The sequence below is a fragment of the Cariama cristata genome, unplaced genomic scaffold, assembly GCF_000690535.1.
Source record: "Cariama cristata isolate BGI_N322 unplaced genomic scaffold, ASM69053v1 scaffold2021, whole genome shotgun sequence".
In the NCBI taxonomy this organism is placed as follows: domain Eukaryota; kingdom Metazoa; phylum Chordata; class Aves; order Cariamiformes; family Cariamidae; genus Cariama; species Cariama cristata.
This window is the reverse complement of record NW_009597379.1, coordinates 18578-44364: the sequence shown is the minus strand read 5'-3', so window position 1 is coordinate 44364 and position 25787 is coordinate 18578. Positions and strand designations below refer to the sequence as shown.

Genomic DNA, 25787 nt, shown 5'->3' with positions numbered 1-25787 from the left:
TCCCCACAAAGGGTTACTTTCTTGTCAGAACCTCATAGAAAATTTATTTTAATAGTGCTTTGAAGAGTTGGATTTTTAAATTTCAGAGAGTTCAGACCATTGCCCCCACTCTTGGAGCTACTGTTTTAAAACAAACAATGCTACGTCTTTCTTAATTCTAGGTGGGATTTATTTATAGCACCTGCTACACCTTTTTTGCTCCTGTTGCAGAGGAGAGACTTTTACACACAACTCGTGATGGTTTTTTTGCATTTAAACATTTTTTTGCCTCAGTATGAAAGGATGTCTTACGATGTGGTTTCTCTTGCCCAATGCTTTCATATGCACCTTCTTTCTTTTCCTGGTAATTATGAGTCTCAAGCTGATAGCAACTTCCAGGCTGTCCCTCCGCCTAAGTAAGCTCTTTCTGAGTGTAAGCCTGGACTTAAACAGAAACAGCTCTGTTCTCTTCACTCCTGTGATCTTACATCAATTCACCAGCTATTATTTCCTCCTGTCAAATGAAGCAATAGCAAAGCTTTGAAATGATGTTGCGGCTTTTCCAAAGAACAATTTCCCTCTCCTTCTCCAGCCTCCTTCTGCCTTTCCCTGTATATTTGATAGTACATCAGCTTCCTCTTGAAATGATCCCCAGTAGAGCACTTCAGCTATTTCAGCCAGGGTTTTTCTGAAAGTATTTTTTAAAAACTAGCTTCTACAGCAGAGTTTGGTTATAATGAAGAACAATTAAAAAAAAAAACAACAATCCTTCTGCCTTGGAGAGCCAGTCTTGTAGGCACTAATGCATGTGGTGAACTCTGTGCCTGGAATATCCCCACTGGATTCAGGCAGTGGTATTGTTTGCACACACAGAGTTAAGCACCTGTGTAAGTGCTTGCAAGGTGATGGCTTTAAATCTCAGTAGAAGCTAAAAAGATATCCATTGAAGTGCAGGAGAGACTGAACCAAGGCAGCTCACATTCATCGTCTTTTTTTTTTTTTTTTTTTCCGTTATCTGTGTTTCTAAAGTGGCTGTGATTTAGCAATACATATAATGAAGAGAACAGCGCTGATCTTCCAAAGAATTTCTTCACCCCACTCCAATCCTTGTCATCACTTTGATCTAGGCAGGATATTTAGGAAACTTGCAGTCTGGGCAATTTCCCAGTGATGCTGAGTGAAGACCTGATATGACAGAAGACACCAAGGGCTACAGGATTTAATTCTAACACAGTTTTTCAGATTAAAAAATGACATAACCAAAACCCCTCCCGAGTTAATTTCTTGATTTTACTGCAGGATCGAATTTGGGCTTAGTCTGCTCCAGTGTTTCTCTTTGATGTAATTGCCTAGGAAATCGAGAACAATAGTCTTTTGAGTTGACAGGATTTTAAATGCTTATGGGTTTGAAAATAAGGACCAGATAAGGACTGTATCAGAAGTCAGATGAATGGCCAGCCTGCAGTGCAGAGATCTTGGGTGAAGGGCTGTCATCGATACCTTTGCCTCAGAGGAGAAGTTATTCTGCGTGGAGTTGTTTGCAGCATGCAAGTGGAGCCGGAGCAGCCTGTCTTGGTGGCCCAAATCTTCAATAAATCAATGGAAATCCTGGCATGGGAAGCATATGTTCAATGAAGTTCACAGTGTTTACAGCCTATCTGTACAAAGCTTCATGGTGAACTGAACAATGACTTGGGATGCAACAGGCTATTCACAATTTCACAGGGTTTTCCTGGGGGCATTGCTAATACCAGTGCACCATGCCAATCCAGAACTGCTGAAAAAAAAAAAGGATGCTTGGAAAGCTGGAAAGATTTTTGTTCACCGTGACACACGGCGTCAGTGAATTGCGCAATGGGAAGTCTGTAAGCATGGATCTTTCTGGGTGCTGAACGAAGCGGAGGAGAAATGACACCTCTCGGAGCTTTTGTTACAGACTCTGAGTATCTTTTGGTATTCATCATCATTTTCAGCTACTGTTTTTTAAGATGTGTCTGTAAACAAAGGACTTCTTAGAAAATATCTTTTTCAAAAGTAGACTGAAAAAGGGTGGAAGACTACGAAGCAAAAATTAATAGCTTCCAAAGTATAATATAAGCAGGTTAATAATGATAGGTCATAACATTCCTTTCAGATTTATACAAGAAAACAATACATTGTACAAAATCATGGAATAGATCTTTCTTCCTCTAAAAGCCTCAGCAATTTCTTTTTAACAGCAACATAGTATTTGGAAATGCTATTTCCTAAATAAACAGCCTCATACTGCTTAACTTAAGGAAATCTACTTTGGTGACAGGAGTTTCAGCATTTGTTTTTCTCCCTTCCCTTTCTCTAGGACAGTTGCACTACCTTCAATGAGTTATCCTAGCCTTGATTGTGACGGAGAAGGACATAAGTCAACCCAAAAGGGACCACGTTCACAGTGTATATGAGAAAATTGCTCCTTTCTTCAATGATGCACGCTACAAGGCACAGCCAAAGGTGCAGCAGTTCATTTCAGAGCAGGAACCAGGCAACCTGATTGCTGATATTGGTGAGTGAGGTTGTTTACCACATTGCTAATGACAGTCTAAGTATGTCCTCCCTATCAAGCAATACTTGTGGCAGAAGACTTTGGAGCTTGTGAATCAAGCTCTGGAATCGAAATGGCTAGACTATCAGATTTGCCTCCTACTTTGCTCCACCGTTCATAAGTATATGAAGACAATTTGACTTTGGCCAGTATCTGGGAGGTCAACTAAACCAAAGCACTAACCTGAAGCTAAATTTATTAAGATGTCATTAATGGATGTTAATGTTGTGTATTGGTATGATAATTTTGGAATTTGAAATCTTGTTTAGCTCTTACAACATGTATTGTGTGTGGCCAGTTTGAAGCAAGTATCGTGACACTGTCCTGAGTGCTTTGCGGAACAATGTGTGACACTGAATTAAAAATAAGTTTTTGATTCGCCAAAGGTTTGAGAATGTCTAAATAGTACGAGGGAAGCCTCAGTACTGGCTTCAGCATCTGCACCAGGAGTGGATACGTGCTGGTTGCCCAGATGAGATCTGGGCAATGAGAATTTATCATTTTTACATGTTTAGGCTAGACTTCTAAACAGTTTTTTGGACCTGTAATCCTTTCCAGCCACACATATGTGTAGTCTCCCCACTATAGCATGGAAATGTTTGTGAAAGAGAAAAATAACTGAGTGTTGGGCTAATCACGTTAACTTTTTGGGTGTCATTCCAACTTTACCATATACTTTTCCTAGTTTATCACAGTCTAAATGCTGGGAATTATATTCCTACCAGATACTGGCAGATTTTGCAATGTGTTCAATGTGAACAAATAAAATGCATACAAAGAACCATTACATTGAATTTTTACTGATGTCATAGACTTTGAACTTTGTTAACGCTGGAATTTAAGCTCAGGCTTGGCTCCTGGGCTTTGGTCTGCAGAGGCTGCTGGCATGTTGTTGTGGTGTCCGTGGCCAGAGATGAGTTTCGTATGAAACACGATTGCCAGGAGAGGTGCCACGGCGCTGGAGAGGAGTCTCCCTGCAGGGCTCTCCTCTGCCCCTCCATCCCTGGGAAGTAGCCTAAAATGTATTTAGTAGCTGTCGTTTGGCTTATACCGAAGCCTTTCCCTCCAAAAGTGAAAACCAGAAAAAGTCCTGGAGTTGTCTACCAGTCAGAGCTCCAGGGTAGTCCTCTTTCTGCTCTTTCTCCTTGGAAAACAGAGTCTAATATTTGCCAAGTGCTGGTACCGTTTCACAGCAGCTCTTCTCATCTAGTACTGAAGTCAGCCATAAGAAGGATCGAGAGAGCTCCAGCTTTTCTCTGGATATCTTTCATTCATTCCTGGCAGATGGGATCGGCAGTTAATATTACACAAGGAGTTAGGAGCAGACTTCTACCTGCAGCTCAGCAATGGTTGCTCTCCCATTCAAATGCCATAACAGATTGATGGGGCTGGGAGGCTCCTTGCTGAACACAGAGACCCACACAGGGTTTCAGAATAGATGCTATGGGATAGCTGTAACCTAAATATAGAGACTTAAATATTTGGGAGGCTCCAAAATAACTATGATTTTTTAAAAAAATGAGAGATAAAATCTGGGCTCTGACCCAAGCTTAATGTTTGATGTAAGCATAGCCATAAACAGGACGTAACGAAGGTCTGCACAAGGTACAGGGTATTATGCTAGCCCGATGCATTTACCTCCCTGATCTCAATCTGAACTATGAATTTTATGATACAAGTGAGAAGGCAAGTTTTTAAAATTAATAATCTACTTTAAAATGCACTTTTGTTAAGATCCAGATAATTCTGCAAATAAATTATCAAAAGTTTAGATAAGATCCATTTTACTGCTGACATTAAAATTGTTCTTATCTGAAGATGTCTGCCTTTATTTCAACACAAGAAGTATTTCAGTTCAGGAAGATGTAAATTTCTGTGTCACAGGCTCCATTATGAGAAGGAAACTGCGTGGAGAAATCAGAAAAAGAAACCGCGCTGTTGTCATGGTGACAGCAATTAGCAGCAGTTAAAACAGCAAACAATGGATTTAATGGTTTGGTCTAATAGTGACTTAATTACTTAGCAGTCTAGTTTGTCTATCAGCATTTCAATACACAGGAATAATTCAGTGTTGTGCTCCCACTACATGATGCTTTCACTTATCATTTTGAGTCTATTATAAGCAGAACTGCAGTAGCATCATTACTATAAATATTTTCGATTCTGTATGTGGTGGGAAGGCCAAGGTAAATGCTCTCTAGCAATCCCACTTGAACACCTCCTGTCACGCAGCAGAGAGCCTGCTAGACAGAAAGGAGCAGTCTGTGCTCATTGTACTGTGATGGTAAAAAATAACCTGAATTCCCCTGCAATTGTATTTCCTTGAAAATGGGTGGAGAATGTCAAGCTATCAGGCCAGTCAAGGGCGTACATCATGGCTTATGTCAGGAATACATTTTCTTTTGTACAGACACCAAATGTCCGCCTTTCTTTCTCCTCCTTATTATTTCTTCAGGCTGCAGAAATGGCAAATACCTTCACATCAGTTCTCGAGTCCATAAACTGGGTTGCGACTACTGTTTCCCGTTGGTGGATTTAGGCCATGAAGCAATGGTCTGCCATAGCTTGTGTCTGCCTTATCGAAGTCAATGCTTCCACGCTGTCCTGTCCATCGATGGTAAGTTCTGTGTGCTGCCAGTGTCTATAGGCCAGACCTTTAAAGAGTCTAAACCACTTAGGCTGGTATCGCAGTCTCTTCTAGGTTTGGGTTTTTTCAGTGAACGAGAGAATATTTGGGGTTTTGCAGTCCAGGTAGATCTATATTAGCACAAGAAATTTATATTATTGCAAATTCAGTGAAAAACTGTAAAATGGGTATGTCACACAGATGCGAGCTGAGTTTTATTCTAGTCCAAGCACAATTAAACTGCAATGCGCAAAACAGGAGGGGAGAGCCTTGTTTGTGCCTTATTACCTGGCAGAAATTTGAAATGTTGGCTCTGTCAGGAAGAAGATATAGCAAAACTTGCTTAGGAACACTGAGCATATTCAAAGTTCGGTATGTAATCCTTTCGCACCTTTCCAAACACTTTTTTACTCCCATGCTCCATGGTTTGTCAGCCAACACAATCATTGTTGTGTTTATGAAGAAGGATGACCATGACACTGATCCAGCTGGAAGGTAACCCAGCAAACAGAAAGGTTGCTTTTAGCCAAATAAGTTACTCGTTGCTTCACTGCAGAGAGACCTCTTTCAGCAAAAGCAGGGGATAATGCAGAGAAAGAACAAGGAGCCGATGGCAAGGGAAGCAGAAGTGCTTGTTTCAGTAGCACTGACGCCTTAAAATGTTCATTGAATAACCTCAGATTTCATTTCTTGTAACATTTTTCCTTTTTGTTTAGTTGCCCTTTTCAACCCAACTTAAGGATGGAGGAACTACCTGGTTTTGCCCCTTTTAAAGCAGATGTTGAATGGTAGCTTTAGCCTTTGCCTTTTTCTCTTTTAAATTTTTAGGGTTCTTTTATTTTGAGAGTCTGGAAATTACTCAATCACCTTTTAAAAGTTAGATATTACGCTTATACTGATTAAAAGTTGAACAATACTGAAAATAAAACAAATTACAGTGCTCAGCAAACTTGACTTTCCTTTTCTCAACCAAAGGAGTATGAACGTCTTTAAGCCTTGTTAAATCAAAGAGAAATGTTAATACCTCACATCTCTTGAAGTTAGTGAGTAGCCTGACACAACCTCTTCTCCATGTCTCAGGTGACCTTTCTGTAAGCCCTGAAGGACTTTACTTTTCAAGTCCCGGTCCATTTGACATTTGATGGAAATTTGAGATTGCATTACTGTCACTGGTACAACATTGTACGGGGCTGTGAACCGTGCTCAGCTACCCCATCTGAAAATCTTTCAGTCATGATTTAAGAAACGTGACCAATAGCTCACCGTCCTTATTATTGGGTTTTCATATCCTTACCCAGACGGAGTAACAACCATCGTGTGCCCAAAGGTGATTTGGCATTCTCTCAAAATCCAGAGTAAGGAAGTGAAGGACAAGCCAGATTTGTTGAAAAGGGTATGTAGTAACATTCAGAAGTTGTCCGACTCAAAAGACTCTGTGCCCTGGGAGTACTTGTGATCAGTCCACAGAAAAGCAAAGTAACTGGGCTGGGGTTGCTGCTGGAGATGCAGAACTACAGACCTTCCCATCCACAGCAAGCTGAAAGCCCTGTTTGCATGGCTACCGTGCGAGAAGCTAGAATCGGTGAGGAATCCAGAAGGACCCTTGGGCAACAGGTAGAACTGCGTGGTTAAGGACTGTGGCCCTTTCCGCACTGTAGTACAGCTGCAAATTACAAAGTTATTTGTTACAGACTTTACCATCACAGAGCATGAATGAACCATAGTAATGATCATGTTTCCTTATTATTGCTGAAAAATATGATTCAGATGCATTATAAAGCTTCAAATAATATGTTGAATTATTACATATGCTAGTATATAGTGTGATACTACTATAGTACATATATACTGTACTTTGGATAAGTATGTGTTCTCTTAATCTTCAGGAGACTGTGAAAGGAGGTGTCCTGATTTCATCTGGGATAGAATTAATTTTCTTCCCAGTAGCTAGTACAGTGCTGTGGTTTTGGATTTAGTATGAGAACAATGTTGATGCCACACTGATGTTCTAGTTGTTGTTAAGTAGTGCCTACCCTTAGTCAAGGACTTTTCAGTTTCCCATGATTTGCCAGCAAGGAAGGGCACAAGGAGCTGGGAGGGAGCACGGCCAGGACAGCTGACCCCAACCAGCCAAAGGAATATCCCATACCATAGAGCGTCATGGCCAGTATAGAAACTGGGGGAGTCAGCTGGGAGGGGCCGATCGCTGCTCGGGGTCGGGCTGGGCATCAGTCAGCGGGTGGTAAGCAATTGCAATGTGCATCACTTGCCTTTTTCTTGCATTTTATTCCTCTCTCTCTTTGTTATCTACCTTTTCATTACAATCATTATTATTATTATCTCAGCCCATGGGTTTTACCTTTTTCTAAGTCTCCTCCCCATCCCACCGGGGAGGGGGGAGGAGTGAGCGAGTGGCTCCGTGGTACTTAGCTGCTGGCTGGGGTTAAACCACAACAGGAGGAAGACATTTCTGTAGGTCTTCTAAAGCCAAGTCTACAGTGGGAAATACTGACAGAAGAGGAGCATCAAGCCTAACTTGATGATTTTTCTTGTACTCAACACCTATTGTGCATGCATATATAATGAAGTATTTTTGCCAGTTCAGTAAATGGAATAACCTATACTGACAAGAAACAAATCTAGACATGATATAACAGTAAAAGTTTAAAATGTGATGCTTTCAAATGCTTAACTTTCCACTCAAGGAGACAAATTTGCCCTGTGAGTATGCAATTCATTTCACAATGTTTTTCTGCCTTAAGAAAGAAATCATACTCACTTTCCCAGTGTATTCATAGCATAATTTTATTTGAGATTTAATATCATCGAACAACCTTTGCCATATACTGATGGCTTTGTTATTGTTAGCACGATGAAGCCATTCCTGTGTTATTGAAATAAGTAGGATTTGTGCCACTTGCAGTAATGGAAAGGGGACTGACACTCATGTTTCCACTTTGGCTCAGGAATTGTTCTGAATCATAATGCAGGACTGATTTTTTAGCATGGCTTTACCTCTGTCAAGGTGGTTCTCTCCTTTATATAGAGAGGTGCTAATAAAATCTTGTACGTGCTGAGCTCTTGGACTCTGAGATGGGCAAGGGATAAGAAGCAGCTTTTTCTATTAATTTAGATAAGTAATTTCTTTCCTCCAAAGGTGAAGACATCACATTTTCCTCTCCTATTAGGAGTCAGATACTCAAGTCAGTAAAGTTATTTTCTATTACTGAAATATCTGATCAGACTTTTCATCCCAGCGGGAGAAAAAAGTTCCTGGAGTGAAGAGCATCAAATGGCTTTCCTTGGTGTTAATACCAATATGTGAAAATTAACTTCGCTTTAATCTGTGATCTTTTAGGCATGTGGTAATTCAGCAGAAGAAGTGAGGGGAACCTAAGGGATGTAAACCTGTCTAGTCCTCTAATTTACACTGTCTGAGAAAATGGTCTGCATAATTGCAAACAGTGTAATTCTTAAAGTTTACAAGGTGGAAGAGTCTCTTGGTGAAAAGGCCAAATAAAAGGTCCAGGAGAGTTTCCTTACTGTATAAGGTTCTGTCTTTATGGTAAAATTCAGTGAAACACTGAGCAAGAAGAAACCAAGTGTCAGTATCAGATCATATCGGTGTAGCTACATTGCAACTGTCGTGCCAATTAATATGGGCACGATATTGCAATGCCATCACGACATACTTTCTTTACCCATAAAGAAACCTCCTATTTCTGTGCAGCCTTGGTTATTTCTGCCTGAGTTTTGTCAGATAGGTATGTTGGCACTACCTGCCAATTCTCCTAAATTCTGTTTTTCCTAAGGATCAATCAGGATTACATCCTAACATTTTTTTAACTTTTTTCAACAAAAAGGCACAGTGTTCAGAAAATTACATTCCCTAAGAAAAGCAATGTTAACAACAACAATCTGTCCCAGTGGAAAGCAGAGTATAACAAGATCCAGCATGACAGCATCAGGAAAGGTTTAGTGCCACAGAAAGGGAAAAGAAATTGTCAAAAAACGTGATTATCAATAATTACAAGGGATGGTGTGACAAACCAAAGTCAGGATGACTGCAGCGTAACATTAATTGGAACTGGTATAAGGTTTTACAAATGTATACAAAGCAAGAGGAAAACAAAAAGGAAAGAAAAGCAAATAACAGATGACAGAGGAAGTTGCATTTTTTCTTTGGTCTTGACAAAAAGTTAATAGTAGTCATCAACAAGTTAGTAGAGTTTTAGCCAGGGGACAGGAGTTTAGACTATAAAAAGGAAATAGCATCTTAAAGAATATTTAGATAAATTAGGTTACACAAATTGTTAGGAAATCATGACATTAATCTTAAACCACTGTGAACTAGCAGATTAACTTTAAGATCTCCAGCAAGTGAAGAAAAGCAAACATAATACTTGTTTCCAAAAGAGAGAAAGCATATTAAGAGGAAGCCAGTCTAACTTAGATTTATGCAAGGATACTAGAATAAATCATTTAAACAATCTCATTTAAATAGAATAAATTATTTAAACCTACAGAATACTAATGTAATGGGAAACAGCCAACATGTATTTGTCAGGAGCAAGCCAATCTGCTTTCTGTCTTTGACAGGGTAATCATCCCAATAGACAGGGCAGCAGGAGAAGACATGATATATCTTGACTTTCATGTCATTGTTGCAAGTAAAATAAGTAAACAAAGCTAAGAATAGGCAAAAAAAAAATTCTCAAAATGGATCAGTGGCTCACTGTCCAACCAGGACACATTTCAAAAGAGATGCTCTTGGGACTCACCTTACATCTGTTTCTATGCAAAATTTTAATTAATAACTTTAATGACAGGCTAGAGAGCATATTGAACAATTTGTGAACGGCTCCTATGTAGGAAGAGTTGGAATTATTTTGGAAGGTGGGATTTGACATCCAAGTGATGGAGAGTTGTCTGAAATCAACAAGAAAACATACAGAAACTGTCGAGAGGGACGTTCCATGCTCAGGATGGAAATATTCAGTGAACAAAGTGCGAATTAATGGCCAGGCAAGACAGACCACAGGGCAAATACATGTGAGTGGTGTCGTGCTGCTACAGGACCAGGCAAATGGCTGTCTGGGGTATGGTGATGGAGCAGTTTCTTGGAAGGCAGAAGAATGAGTCACCCTCCTGCGTTTGGTACTTCCGAGATCGTAAGTGGAATATCATACCTGCTTTTGTGGACCATGCCTTACAAAGTTTGTGATCAGTGTGGAGACATTTTAAATAACTGATGTTTAGAAAAATCTAAATTATTATAGGAAGCTGAAGGAATTTTTTAGTTAGTTTGGTTAGTCAAGAAAGGAAAAAAATAAAAGACTGAAGGAAACATAGTAGTCTTCAAATACATAAATGATTTTTATGGAAAGACATTCTTTGTTTGACATGGGAAGAAAAAAAAATAATCATTTTACCCTGCAGCAAAGGTTATTTACCTCAGATATTAAAAGGCTTTTAAGAGTAGGTTAGACCAATTTGAGTCACGTTTGGGCCAAGTGTTTAATTCTGCCTTGGAGCTGGAAAACAACCAACCTCTGTTTTTCTGCATCTATTTTAATGTAAAGGCCACCTGGCCTTTTTGAGAAAAATCCATTGACTCTCTTATAACCAGTTGTGCCTACTGTTAATATAGCTCCTCTCACAGCAGCCAACTCTCCTCCCTGATGGAAGTCAGAGGTGCAAAATACTTACAAAGTTTAAATGTCACAAGAGGTCTTGGAGGCAGAGGAGAAATGTCACCAATAGTGGGATTTTCTGGTTTTGACGAGGCAACCCAGAGAGTATCTCTGCTTCTTCTGAGACATCTGCAAGCCCTGATTTCAGCCTTGGTCTCATCACTGTTAGTGTTTTATTTAAAGCGAATACACTTATGTCTAAGCTAGTAGTCGCAAATTCTGAGAGATGCGGAGAAGATCCACAGGACCGCCAGAGACCGTGGTTGACACCTGTGGGTTTTATCTGTTGTTCACGCCGTTGCTCTCACTGGGCTCATCAACTGGCAGTGTTGTCTATCGGTGCAATTCTCACCAACAGCAAGGAGCCAGATTTCTATCTTACCTAATTAAATGAGGAGCTTTGTGTTCCCTGCATTGATATTTTCATGCAAGTTATAATTGATTTGTCAAAATTATCCTACGTTTATTTTCAGTGGACAATACATAGTTATCTCAGGATGAGGTCAGGTCGGAAAACCTGACTCTTTCTTGTTTTTCCCTTAGCAAAAAGCACATCACAACAGAATGAGCTCTGCCCCTTACTGTCGCCTCTATTGCTCCAAGTTACTGGAAGGCAGAACCAGTGCAAACTCCAAATACACCCTTATATTTAATTTAATTTTCACAGTAGCAGCCAGCAGCCTGCTCAGCATTTTTAAATGTAATCATTTATTTTAGACCACAATCAGCTATCTGTGGTCTTATCACTGTCATCATGTTGATAGTATATATGTTCTAAATCTCACCTGTATGTTCTTAACAACATGTTACCTGGTTGCAAGGTCTTGTCCTACTGTTGGGTGTCATTAAAAGAGGTGATAGCTTCTCACCGGCCACACAACTTGCTCATGTACGGTCGTTATCCTCTGCTCTCTCGGGGTGCAGAGCAATGCGGCCGTGGTTTTGGAAGGAGGGATGGCTGAGCAGCTTCCACGTGACGGTTTTGGCAGGTTTGTGCTGGCACTTGAGAGCAAGCTCCCAAGTATGGGGGTTTCACTCTGTACTACCAAAAGTTTATTCTTCTACTGAGTAAGACATTGAGATCCAGAATGGATCCAGAATGGCATTCAGGCACCTGAGCTGGGTGTGTATTTAAACCTTCTTCACTAAATAAAGATCTGTAGCACCAAGGCTTCTTTTGGGGTTGGTGTCTAACAGATCATTGCAGATGTTTAGTTTTTTTTCTCTTTCCAGTGCAGCCAAATCTTCAGCGCATTCACCCAGAAAGCGGGAGAGCTCAATTCACCTCCTTCCTCAGCCAGAGGGGTTGCAAACCTGCATTTCCAATACTCAGAGATGTGCCCTGGTCCTCCAACACTTGGCTGCGTTGGGAGGAGAAAACCACCACCACCATCCCTTAGAACCTCCAGCCAAATAGCCCAAAGGAGCGGATGGGGAGCCTAAAGCCCAGCACATAGGAGCACGCCCGGGAGGGAAGGAAAGACAGCAGCTGCCTGCATTATTTCCTCGTTATACAGTGACCGACTAATGTAAAGTGTCTAAGCAAGATTAAATGATGCTTGAGAGCAGATGGAGCCAGCTCTGAGAGCCCACGGGATGAACCCCAGAGGTGCTGCAGCCAGTGAGACCGGGGCAGCAGCTCCAGTCAAAGCCACACTGCTTCGGGTGGGACGAAGGGGGGGAATTGGGGCTCGGAGCAGGCATCTCGAGGATGGCACAAAGCAAGGGAGGGGAACGGCTTGATGAGAACTGCTCCACCTGACCTTATTTTATTACCCTCTTTTGCTGGTTTTAGCTATAGGTGTCCCCACTTATACCCTGCTGCGACAAGCAGTTCAGAATTACCTTTAATATAAATGCAGAAGTAATTCTGCTGAAACCAGTGTAGCTACTCAGATGCTTAAAATTAAACATATAATTATATTCCTGAATCAAGGTTTTAATAAGTTAATTAACTTTCATAATTATAATGATTTTTATTAAGGCAGCTTCCTCATTTGCTCATGCTAACCATACACGTGCGAAAATAAAAGAAGGAACAAATTTTCCAACCTAAGTAATTAATGAGTTATGTTTTTAATAGGAAAAAGTTTTTAATGGAAACATTGTTTGAAGTTTACTCTGCAATTCTTTTAAATAATTCTTTGTATACTAGTATTTTTCCTTCCCTTTTTATTTTTGATACCACCATAATGAAGAGAATAAAGTCATATTTAACTTGGAATCATTCCTTCTATGTATGCTCCAATTGTTCCTATTATTAGAACTGAGAGAGATAAAGTGACATCTGAAGTGTATACACTGCATATACAAAAGAGTCTCCGAGATAAAGATTCTGTGATCCTTAAATACTTTCCAAATGTCTCTGAAGGGATTTAACTTCAGTAAAGAAATTTGACAAAGAAAAGCAATTCTTGATTACACAGATTTCTTTTTGCCATTTAACAGGGTTTAAATTGAATCATTGACCTAAAATATTAATTTTGAAAATGACTTCTAAAAAAAATTCAAAGTTGTTGATGCTTTCAGTTTTGTTCTCTGAAGACAGCTGAATGACACAAAAATGTATCTTGCATTGTCTGCTTGTTCTAAGTAATCCCTTTTAGTAGGATTAGTCACAGTATTAAATTAAGAGAAGGAGCAATTAATTATATTCTCATGAAATGAAGAAGAATCTTTGAAACGTTCTCCTTTCCTCCTCACCCCCTCCCTTTGAAATCTAAAATTGCACTATGTATCTTTCAGTTATGGAAAATCTTTCAGTCTTCAATTTAAACAAAAGTGGCGAGAATGAGGAGTACATGGCACAAAATTAATTTGGATTGACTTTTAGGTACACTGGGGGAATGTGTGGCCAAAATGAAAAGGAACGCTTGATTTATAACAACTGTTAATCCATGAAGCAAGGCCTTGCTGCTGCAAAGAGCTCTCAGGGGTTTTGGACAAGCACCTGTGCTCACCCCAAACAAGTATTTTTGTCCTTAGATTTCTTTTTTGCAATGGTTTGTTTGGATGTTTAAAAAAATTGAATGCGGTTCTACTTGTCCTCATCACCATGGCATGGTGTTCGTTAGTATGGTAATGATATAATGTTCATTAAAACCCTTTTTGTAGTGAATTTAAGGGTTGTGTAACATCTAGAAAGCTGGAACATTCTTCTGTGGAAAAAAGCATGAGGATAAACTTCTGGAAGAAGCGATAGTAGGTAGACAGCTACAGAGGAGACCAGCATAATAATAAGGACGTATCACTAAGTCTCTGATAAATTTGGGGAAAATGACCACAGATTATTAAGAGAGATTGCGAGGGCTGTAAGGGCAGAAAACACAATATCGAGAAACCGCGACTATCCATACATAGGTTGTGTAAATGATACACAGGGGCACGAATCCTCTTGGAAAGATTAATCTGAGAAGCCACAAAAGGGAAACAACTTTTATTAGTCTGAAATGGTGCATCAGGCCCGCATCAATAAGTAATTGTGCAAGAACCACATGCTGTCACTGAATTTAATGTGACCATAATCGAACCTCCTGCTAGGAACAAACATGCTTTAAAAAATCCACTGCATAAAAGTTTACTACCAAAAAGGAAAAAAACTCTTAAGGAAAATTGAAAGGGAAAGCTGGAAGGGTAAAATGTTAGCAGACAAGTGTGGAAAGTGCTGGAAGAGTCAATGTTGGAAGCTCAGCGTAGGTGTGTGGCACCTATAAAAAGGCCACTGTTCAACAGATTCCTATGTTTTTTATAACTACAGATGAAATGAATAAGCTAGTGATAAAGTTTGGTGGTGACATAGAATTATTGAGGATTACTGACTGCAAAGACTTGCAAAAACAAGTCTCGTGCAACTAACGACTGAGTGCAAAATTGCAGAGAAGTACTTGTCGATGAATGCTAGGTAATGTGCATAGAAAAAAAATAACTAAGTGTACAGGCACAGTGGTACTCTCTAGTCTTGTCCAGGAAAGACATATTGAAGTCATTATCAGACTCATTTTCATTTCCTTGAAAAATATTAGCTCTCTGTTCAAACCTGGTCAAAAATGTATTCAAATATTAAGAACAAAAATGAAAATCCAGAAGAATGGTAGAAGATAAATATCTGGTGCACCTATATCTTGAATATTGCATCAAATTCAGGTGTTCTCCATCTCTGGAAGGATATAGATAAACTAGTAAAGGTCCTTACAATGATCAAAGTTGCAAACTGTTTATCTATGAGGATAGATTAATGGGCTAGGGCGCTTCACCTAAGAAGAGTATCATCATAAAAGCATCATAAAAGAAGTCTATACATCATACTGCTCCTGAAGGAGAGAGAGATAGCATCCTGGAACCCACAAATGATATTAAATTAGTGAACAGGGAGTAAATCTCTGTGGTTTCTTACAACAGGAGAACCACAGGGAAAGCTTTAAAACAGAAGGAACAATTTTTCTAAAAAATATGTAATTAAATTGCAGATTCCTTTGACATGTGAATTTGTGTAATCATCAGAAGTACACGTGAGTCCCAGACAGCATCCTTGGAGGACAGATCCATCACTAGTTATTAGATACAAGCTCCAGCCTGTGCCTGAAGAAGCTCTTCAGCTGCCAACCGCAGGAGGCGAGGGAAGAGAGCATCACATCTTCCCTTCTTTCTTTCCCAAACATCTGGCACTGACTGCTGTCACAGCCCCGTGCTGGAGGGATGTTTGCTCCAACCCAGGATGGGTTTCCTCTGCCCTGATTTTGTTTTCACCACCTGCAAGCGTCTGTATTTATTCTAATTTAGGACAAAACTAATTTTCATTTAAAGTACCAGTCATTATGACAAATGCACTTTCAAGCATCTGGCCCCTTGTTTTATAGTGTTTGGATGCTGGGAAATCACCTTAAAATATGTTTAACAGCTGGCCAAAGATTGTAGCACTGAAGGACACCAGGGCGACCTTATTTGGGCTTTCAGTACTTAAAGGGGATTTGTAAGAAAGCTGGAGAGAGACTTTTTACCAGGGCCTGCAGCGACAGAACAGGAGCAATGGTTTTAAACTGAAAGAGGGTAGATTTAGACTAGAGATAAGGAAGAAATTTTTTACAATGAGGGCGGTGAGGCAGTGGTACAGGTTGCCCAGAGAAGCTGTGGATGCCCATCATTGGAATTGTTCAAGGTCAGGTTTGATGGGGCTTCGACAACTCCGTCTAGCGGAAGGTGTCCCTGCCCACGGCAAGGAGGTTGGACTAGGTGGTCTTTGAAGGTTCCTTCCACCCAAACCATCCTATGATTCTATGAAATGTTAAAAAAAGTTTAGACGGGGCACTTCAAGACATGGTTTAGTGGGCATGGTGGCGTTGGGTATATGGTTGATGATCTTGGAGGTCTCTTCCAACCATAACGATTCTATGATTCTACGAAATATTGCCCCCAGTGCGATCTACTCGTCAGTATGAGAGGAGTGGCGGGAGAATCAGATCTGAACCATTTCCAGTGGAGGGGAGGGAAGCAGGCTCATGTCGCTGCTGGGATGCAATCAGGCCCTCAGTGAGGGTTTGTGCCTCACTGCCAGCTAACCTGAGCCACTCCGCCTCTGAAACGGCACCTTCACAGCACAGCACAGATTGTTCAGTTTAAACAGTTTCAACATACAAGGAATTTAATGTCAAGGAAAAGAAAGGAATTATTTTTTTATAAGCCGCCTGCTTTAGGTGAATGGGGTTGCATGGTGATCTTGGAGCCCTCAGGTTTGGCTTTGATTAAAAACAATCATGTTCAATAATTCACGTGATAATCTGTGATTTCAGGATAGTGTGATGTTGCCCCATGCAGATGCTCCGTTTCCTTGAGTTACGCATTTTTAAATGGAAAACATCACCCCTAGCTTTTAAAATTATCTGACAAATTTATCTTGACAACACTAAAGGTTTGCTCAGTGTGAGATTTTATTAATGTGCTGTAATTTCTTAAATGATACTTGATGCCTTTTTAATTAAAAAGACCATAATGTTTCAATGTCAACGTTTCGACCAGTGCTAGAAGACCTGAGCTTTTGGAATTGATTTCTGTTCATCTCAAACAAGTGAAACCTACAGGCAGAGCAGCTGAATAACTAAATGTTAAAAGACTCTATTTCTTCAAAGCTTGCCTTTTGATCCTCACATTGCCGCCGAGGCTCTGAATGCATCATTCATTGCAGGGAGAGTGTTTTCCTATCTCAGCTGGATTGCATGCTGTTATTCTTTTAATTGTAAAGTGTCTCTTTTTCTGAGGCAAAATGGATCTGATGGCGAATGGTCGCCCTGACAGACACGGAGAGGCTGCACATACAGAGCTCCTGCTAGCATTTTCTATACTTACGTTTCTAGAAAGAATCGAAAGCTTGCACCTTTTTTTTTTTGGTTTCCTTGAAAGATCTGTTATTTTTCTGTGGAAACCAACACAGCTTAATCAAAAACTGGTTTATCATTGTAACCTAAAGTGGTATGTGTAGAAATACATGCTCAAACTGGCACAGGCATTTTCACTGAGGAAAATATAAGGTTGGATAAATATCACTAATTCTATTGCTTTTCATTCTCAGCATCTGTAATATATGCCGTTTCTTTTCCAGCACTATTCCAGGATCGTTTCCTATTCTTATTTCTAAGGTAACATTCATTTGATGTAGCTGAGACATTGCTGAAGTCCCCGATGCGCACCAAGACGTAATCAACCGCGACGTCTGTTGTGAATTGCTCTGAGGGCCGGAGCCAACCTGCAGAGTTGCCGTTTGGCAAATTCTTGCCAAAGCCTGAGACCAATTGCCCTTTTCAGGGCAAAAATTTTTATTGAAATGGGAGTCAAATTTAAACCCAGTTCTGACTCAAGCGAAGCTGTGCTGCTTGAGTTTCACCATTGTAATGATGAGGCGTTCTCCCCATCACGCGTGTTTGTGTAGTGTGGGGCGTTATCAAGAAAGAGTGGGATTATCTAATTATTTGTTGTCATGATATCTATTGGTTAATGGCAGAAGTAGATAAATTCCAGTTGGCTAAGTGTCTCTCAGACATATGTTGATGATTTAAATGTATCCCAGGCTGACAATGACTTCATTTTTTTCTGCTTTGTTACTGACGTCTGTCAATAACGGAGGAGAAATAGGCAGGCAGTTTTAACCTAGTCCTTTTTTAATGGGTATCGTTAGCAGGATCTCTAGCACGGCTGTTGAAAGGACCATCTATGGCCACAGTCTTTCAGAAGTGCTTCTTTCGGGCTACAGGTGAGCATTAGGTGAGGACAAAAAAGGGCCAGGTTGCTTTGCCACTCCCCAAGCGATCACCTTTCATTGCGAAAACAAGACTGTTGTGTTGTTTATTGCCGATCTGAAAGATGTCACTTGTTTCAACGTTTCTCAATTCTGCTGTGCTTTTAAAATAAGTCAGTGTGTTATGAACTCTTTAGAGTAAGAGATGTTAGAGATAGTACAATGACACGTAGCACAATGGAAGATAAATGATGTATTCCTGTGGTGCAAAACCACCAGCTGCCAGTGTGTCAGAGCCAGTCCCTGTCCTTATACTCTGTATTCATTAGTGCCTCAAGGGATACCTGTTCACCTTATCTGTTCTGTTCTAGCAATTCACCATTTTTCGATGGAAGAGAGGCTCATGCGAGCAATAAAAGAGATGGCTCGCATCTTGAGAGTAGGAAGCCAGATAATGATATATATGTGGGCAATGGAGCAAAAACGGAGAAGATTTGAAAAGCAAGATGTCTTTGTTCCTTGGAATCCTTCACCTCCTTCCTGCTCCTCAGGTGAGCCTTGCTCATGTGGAGTACAAAAATCAATTCTTCACAAGGACAAAGAGCTGGCTTTGAACCAGCCCTCTCATAAGTCGGACGGGACTTCAGAGGTATGCAGGACAGCAAGGAGCTCGTCCTGTGGAGGGGAGAAAAAAGCACCGTGCACGGTGTTAGAGAAATCTCTGAGATGGTCTCTTTTCTCTGGATCACTTGGCTCAGTGTTAAATGTGGGTGATCAGTGCCACCAAGAAGAGCTCATTAGATAACTGCAATTACGGCCTTCAGCTGAATGAATTAAACAGAGAATAAAAAGTTGAAAAAAAACAGAGCGCGTGGCTTTCTGAAACGCGCTTCTGACTTTTTTCTGAATTGCAAACCGAGTTTTGAAAATACAACAGCTTTTGAAGTGGCTGTTAAACCCGTGCTGAAGCTCGAAGGCTTTCAGAAGTTGCTATTCAAAATTAGGGCAAGCAACTGTACAGCTACTCTTCCTGATTGCAGCGGAGTCTGTTTACCTGACCTGATTTCACATCAGAAAGAATTAGCTGTCAGACAACAACTTAAAATAGACCGTCACCCAAAACAAAGAGCTTTCTGCCAACCTCCGAACAAAAGGAGAATGGGTTTTTCTCTGCAGAAAGCAGTCAATGAGGGCACCTTGACCACGCAGAGCCAGCAGCGGACGGGTCCTGGTGGGGCCTGGCTGAAGACCTACTACCGCGGTTTTAAGGAATGGGAGTTGGTGATAGAGCATCATATTCCTGAGCTACATATTACTCATTCATACTTTGGTGCGTGATCGTAGAAAAGACTGGAGTGTGGAAGATCTAGGGGAAATTTCCTTATTGAAATGCACAAAGAATACTTAGGGGCTTTCTTCCTTCTGAAAGCTCAGCGCCTTTGAAAATCTTTCCTGAATATTTTTGTAGCCTTGGGTTTGTTTTGGGGGAGATGGGAACTTATGAGGAGGAGACTGCTTTGAAACTCTCAGGTTCTGTGACATTGTTTTCTTTGATTTTTGTTCTTAAAATATAACTCTCTTGAAATTTTTGTTTCTAGAGGTATTATTTCAGACTGAGCACATTTTAGCACACTGACCCCTTTACATAAACCGCTGCCAGCTGTGTTTTGTTGCTTGAAAACAGGTAAAATACAGTTGGAAGGTGATGGCTGGATTATTTTTCACATGTGCATTAAAAGTCTTTGTTATTCATTTATAGCTATATAATCATTCACGCCAGTTTTCTCTTTTAAAGTTTATTGTGCTTTGCCACTTGATGTAACGTAATGCGGGAAGTAATTGAAAGACGCACTATTTTATTACAGTTCACTTTGTCAGCCTATGTGATACTTCTAATCATACCAGCCAGAGAGTTTTTTATGAGAATTATTGGGTGTATAGAGCCCTCATGGCAGAGACAGTATCTCATGACGCTGTCACAGTTAGAGATCTTTTTCATTGCCTTGTAGCACTCACAGCCAAGAAAGCAAAAAGATATTGACCTCCATATATGCCACTGCATGACCCCTCCAAAAATAGTTTGAAAAGTGAGCTTGACATGTAGGCTTAAGCCTGGATTGCTCTTTCTCCCTGTCAGCAAAACTAGGGTGAGTCAGAAGGATTTAATAACTCAGGTTTAATAAATCTGTACAGTGTTCCAGTGACCGTTAGTCAACTGAGAAAATATTCATTGACATCAGCGTGCAATACCAATGCTTTTATGTACAGCTTTGCCTTTTGCAGAGAAGATCAGATTCATTACCCAATTTTTATAGATAAAGAAACTGAGGTAAGTAACTTTGCTTAAGGTTGCAATGTAGAGTAAATATTTGGAAGAAAACCAAACAAAAATCCCAAGCAACACGGCGGCTTTGCTGCTGCTGATTTATGTGCTGGGGAGGTCTGTCTGTAATTTTGCTTCCTGCCTTTGTTTCTGTGGGTTTGTGAATCAGCAAGTCAGAGATCAAATTTGTTTTCTTAGAAATAAGCCCCTGGATGTTCTTTACATGTCTGTCACTAACAGATGCATATCGTGTTTTCCAACGTGGCATGGAACCGTAATCTGAGTTTTTTAATGCAGCTTTAATTCAATTTGGTTATAATATCCGTAACCACATTTCCTTTACTTCCTCCCATGGAGTTCACATCGGCAGTATCATAGTACATCTTGTATTTTCAGGTGGAAAAGCTAGAGGGGCTAATCAGTCTCCTCCATCTGTAATGACTCCCTCTGCGATGTTCCTTTTTTTCCCCTAAATGTTAGTATTGTGAAGAAAATAATTCTCAGTCACAAAACGTTGCTGCCGTTTGGCTCTGACAGCACTGTTCCCTTCATTCCTTGCACTTGTTCCGTTGCCAGAAGGACTTGACAGCATCTCCCTATTTTTCAGTGCAGCTTCAGGTTGCGCTGAGCAGCAGCCGCAGCTCTGAGCCTCTCCGCGTCTGCTCCTACAGTTCAACAGGCTGTTAACCCACACCATGCACCAGAAAAATGCCTTTGATCATAGCTGCCAGTCCTTGCCCTCAAGCACATCCGACGTTCAGTTTTCCTGGAAATAAACAGAGCTATTTTAACTGAACCCGACTGGTCCTCTTGGAAGGTTTTAGCCTGCTCCAGCATTCCCTGAATGAAAGGTGCTCATCAGCTCCAGTTCTTCCCCGGGGTACACCAAGTCATTTCTTAGGACATTTCTCCTAATGCTGATACCCCTGGTCTGCCTGCTCTGGGTCAGGCATTCCCAAACAAGATCCTTGTCACAGGACAGTACTAGCTTAACTGGAAGGAATTTTAATCTCTGAACAACTGTCAGTGGCTCTAAACACAACCCTCCCCTTCAACAAGGAGTTAACGTCTTTGTTTTGAATGAAACAATCTGCAAGGGCCCACTTCTTGTGTAGCAAAGTGCTGCCTAAGGCCTAGGTTAGACCTGCTTCCACACCGGGTGGCTTCCACTCATGATGGTTGCATCTGGAGGGTGTCGAGTGCTCCCTGGGATCAGAATAAATTCAGCCTCTTGCAAAAGAAGCTGGCCCAGGACAGGGTCCTGACTACGCAGAGAGAGAAAGTAGAAACACGGATTTGGTTAGAAGGATCATGTATTAATATTTTCCTACATTTATGTAAGTCACAAATGTTATAACGTGATAAGCTCTATTTGAGATTCTTGTTTTGATCAGGATGCCAGTAGCAAAACCAGGACTGAGTTCATTCCTTCATTTCTCCATCACGGTCCGTGTCTCTTGTCCTCACGGTAGGCGCTACCTCGTGCCAAGGGATATAGCAGGGAAACACTCTGCACTCCTGAGCGGTTCTTCGTCCTAATCTGTTATCCTCTTGTCCTCTTTGCTGTTCTGAGCTGGATTTCAGAATAGAATGGTACAATTTTTCTGGTCTCATTTAGGTATCTAGATTGTAGATCTGTATACAAGTCCAGCTTTGTGCTCCGTATTGCCTGTGGAGTTAACGGCAAGAAATAGCTCCTTTAGAGGATGAACCATGACATGCACCTTGAGGAGCTGTTGGGTTTAGAGAGCTCATGTTCAGCTCCTCCTCATCTCTTTCCATTGCTTGTGGAAGGAGCTTAGAGAGGAGCTCAGCCTTAAACACTGATTCTTGGATATTTCGGTCAGGAGAGACGGATGCTTCCTAGGAATCTTTTAAGTTCTGAGGATGGAAAAAAGGAGCATGAACAACAGTAAAATCAGAAAGATTTGTCCCCTACTCTACCTTTTGGCCAAGCAATGCTGCCTACATATTCCTATTTTGCAGGAATCGTGGAAAAATTCATTGTTAAGCTGGGAGAAAAAAGAGAAAAAGCAGCAGCCTAGCTCAGCTCTTCTTTCCAGCACCTGCCACTCTGAATTTATGGTCATTTGAGGCCTCACCTGTCCAAGGGACACCTTCAGAAAAGCTTCCAATGTCTGACACTGTCTCTGATCTACCAATGATGATCACCTTTCCAGATACCAATATTAATAAAGCCAATGTCTTCTCGCTTTTTCTGATTTGCAGGTCCCTAAAAATTCCCCGGTGTCGGGATTTCTCAATTTTCTCCACAGAGAGTTGCTGTACTGTTCCTAATTCTTTTGTGGATCCCTGGGAAATCATCCACAGCCATCCCCGGATCCACGAGCACAGCTTGGGGTCCTCTGTTCTGTGCTTGCCACGTTAAGCACCATCACACTGAGTCCCACGCAGCTCCCGTGAAGTTGGCATGGTCGCGGCAGCCGGTGATGCTCACATCACCAGAGTAAAGACATCGTGAGCGCAGCACTGTTTATCCTCCTTCGGCGTAAACAGGTTTGATGAGTTTGAGTCTATCCTAAAAGATTTTTGCCCACTGGGTAAATGTCTTTCTTCTAATTGTCTGCTAATTGGCAAACAGCTAATCTCACTTATTATCAAAATTCTTTCTCCAGAGAAAACTCAGCCAAGAGTTTCATAAATCCTTTTCTCTCATCCTTTTTAATTTTAAAAATTGCTCCAACTATCATTTGGTAGCTATCACCTAAGGAGGTGTTCTGTTTGAGTTAATCAGCTCCTGCAAGGTTATCTGTGATCTATTTGAAAGTGCCTTAGCCAGCATCTTGCCTTCTGTCTTAATTAGTAATTAGTGGCTTAAAATTGTCACTTACCATAGGCATTTGTACTGACCTCTCAAATTAAAATTGCCTACGAAATTAAAGTGGAAGAAGCCTATTGGGTCACTTACTCTATCCTCCAAAACACATTTCTTATTCATGGTGTGTGGCAGGGAACCCAAGTGTAGGGTATGATTGAGAATACCGCAGTTAACTCGTCTTTGAAATGTAAATACAATTAATGAGTATACCTGCCTTCCCCCAGGATCTGTCCTTGTCTGCTTTGTCATTCTGACTACTTTCTTTCTTTCTTCTCTTTGATGGAGCTCCTGATTTCCTTTCCTCCCTTCTCACTCAAGACCAAAAACAACATTTTGCAGAAGGATTCCAAGTGGTAAAAAGCACAGAAAATATTTCATGGATTTCTCAAAATGTGTGCTTTACTAGCACGCCTTTCAGATCTCATTGTGATGAGGGTTGTGCTAAGTGACACCTTCATAATTTGGCACAACAAATCATTTGACATGAACATACTATTGTAAGTTTAAAAAAAGAACACCAGCTTGCTTGCAGTGAAAGCCCACATTGGCAACATTTAGCTGTAGTGAAACCGGCTGTCAGAGGCTTCCAACTAAAAACATCACATTTAATACAGCAAAGTAAACTGTTCCGGGCAAAACCAAGAAAAATTATTTGGGGAAACACTGGGTCAGCCAAGAGAGGGAGCAGGACAGTAGATCACCATCTCTCAGTCTTCAATTGACCCATACCCAAACTCTGCTCTTTATAACAGCATACAGTGGCTTGAAAAGAGGTTAAAAATATCCAAGAAAGGTATTTTAACAGTAAGCCATGCTAGAGTTGCCATAACGCCTCTAAGGGAACCTGAATAGAAAAGGCATTTTTTCTACAAAACCAGTCTGGCTAGAAAAACACAAGCTTCCTACTGATAAAGCCCAGCAGTTTTTTTTTTCCCAGCAGCACGTTCCCTTCACCCCCATATTCAGGTATCTCTGCACAGCTTTGTAAATAAAAATTGAAAATGTCTTCTACTGCAGCCTGCTGATCTACTACTACGTGTTGGAGCATAACCTCTTCCAAGCACAGGAACGCTCCATTTCATGTGCGGAAAGCTGAGCGGATGTGGCAGAAGACCAACATAGCCCAGTGGGGATCTCCGACTGAGCTCAAGCGTGTAAAGGAAGGTTCCAGTTAGAAATTTGTAGAAATGAGAGAATTAGGAAAAGATTTTTCCCTGCGAGGGAAGTGAAATGGGCTGCCCAGAGGGGTGTTGTTGGGTTCTGTGTCCTTGGAGATACTGAAACCTCAGCTGGTGAGGGCTGAGGAACCTGGTGTGGCCGGGGACCTGCTGGGAGCAGAGGGTTGGACAAGAGGACCTCCACAGATCCCTTCCGACCGCCAGCACCAGTGGCAGAAGATGGACCTTGTCTTTCACAGGAAAGGTTATTGAGGAACTGTTCTCCTAGGCAAGGCTTGCCAGCCACAGCCAGAGAGACTGGGAACGAGAAGAGGTAGATGGTGGGGCCTGGGGGCAAAAAGGAGCAACTCTAGTGCCAGACTGCAGAAAAGGTGGTGTAAGGAAGTTTAAGAGTGGGAAGATTTAAGACTGGTTGGAGGATTACAGCTACTGAATTTGGGGTGGCCTCAGGAAAAAAGAGCTCTGGGACACTGGGCTTCCCAGTTCAAGACAGACAAGGAACTACTGGAGAGAGTCCAGCGGAGGACAACGAAGATGATGAGGGGACTGGAGCATCTCGCTGATTTGGAAAGACTGAGGGAGCTGGGTCTGTTCAGCCTGGAGAAGACTGAGAGAGGATCTCATCAATGCTTATAAATACCTTAAGGGGGGGTGTCAAGGGGATGGGGCCAGACTCTTTTCAGTGGTGCCCAGCGACAGGTTAAGGGGCAACGGGCACCAACTGAAACTCAGGCAGTTCCACCTTAACACGAGGAAGAACTTCTGTACTTTGGGGGTGGCCGAGCCCTGGCACAGGCTGCCCAGAGAGGCTGTGGAGTCTCCTTCTCTGGGGATATTCAAAACCCGCCTGGATGCCATCCTGTGAACCTGCTGTAGGTGACCCTGCTTTGGCAGGGGGTTGGACCGGGGGGTCTCCAGAGGTCCCTTCCAGCCCCGACCATTCTGGGATTCTGTGATACTAGGGAATAGAAGACAACAGCTCTGGGTTGGGAAGCATTGACTCTTTTCCAGGCAAGAGGACCTGGGTGTTGGTGGCTGAAAAGCAGGGCGGTTTGATGGACACAGCAGCCTGGAGCTTTGGGGAGGAGGAGAAGTGCTGGGGCTACCTGAAGATCTCATGTTTTAGGGCAGGGAAACATGCAGAGACTGCCTTTTCTTTTTCTGTTCTTGGGCATACAGTAGCTATAGACATATCCCAGGATTCTTCCGAGGGCCTTCTCATGCACCAAACCAGGCTCTTCTGCTCACTCTCCTTCTAGCCCATGACCCTTGGCTGCAGTGGGCCACATTAACAAAAGGGGAGGAGTTGCCCCCTCCTGAGCCCTGCCAACCCCATGGGCTGATGGGGA

At 41.5% G+C, this 25787-nt stretch overlaps 1 protein-coding gene across 1 annotated transcript; it reads left to right on the top strand.

Annotated features, from left to right (window-relative positions):
- Positions 1-2350: 2350 nt before the first annotated feature.
- Positions 2351-19436, top strand: LOC104168285 (putative methyltransferase KIAA1456; the record flags this gene model as incomplete). Its single annotated transcript, XM_009708834.1, has 4 exons — positions 2351-2515; positions 5010-5171; positions 18470-18747; positions 19275-19436. Coding segments are annotated over 4 exons (767 nt in total), but the record flags the coding sequence as incomplete, so codon positions are not given.
- Between the last annotated feature and the right edge of the window lie 6351 nt (positions 19437-25787).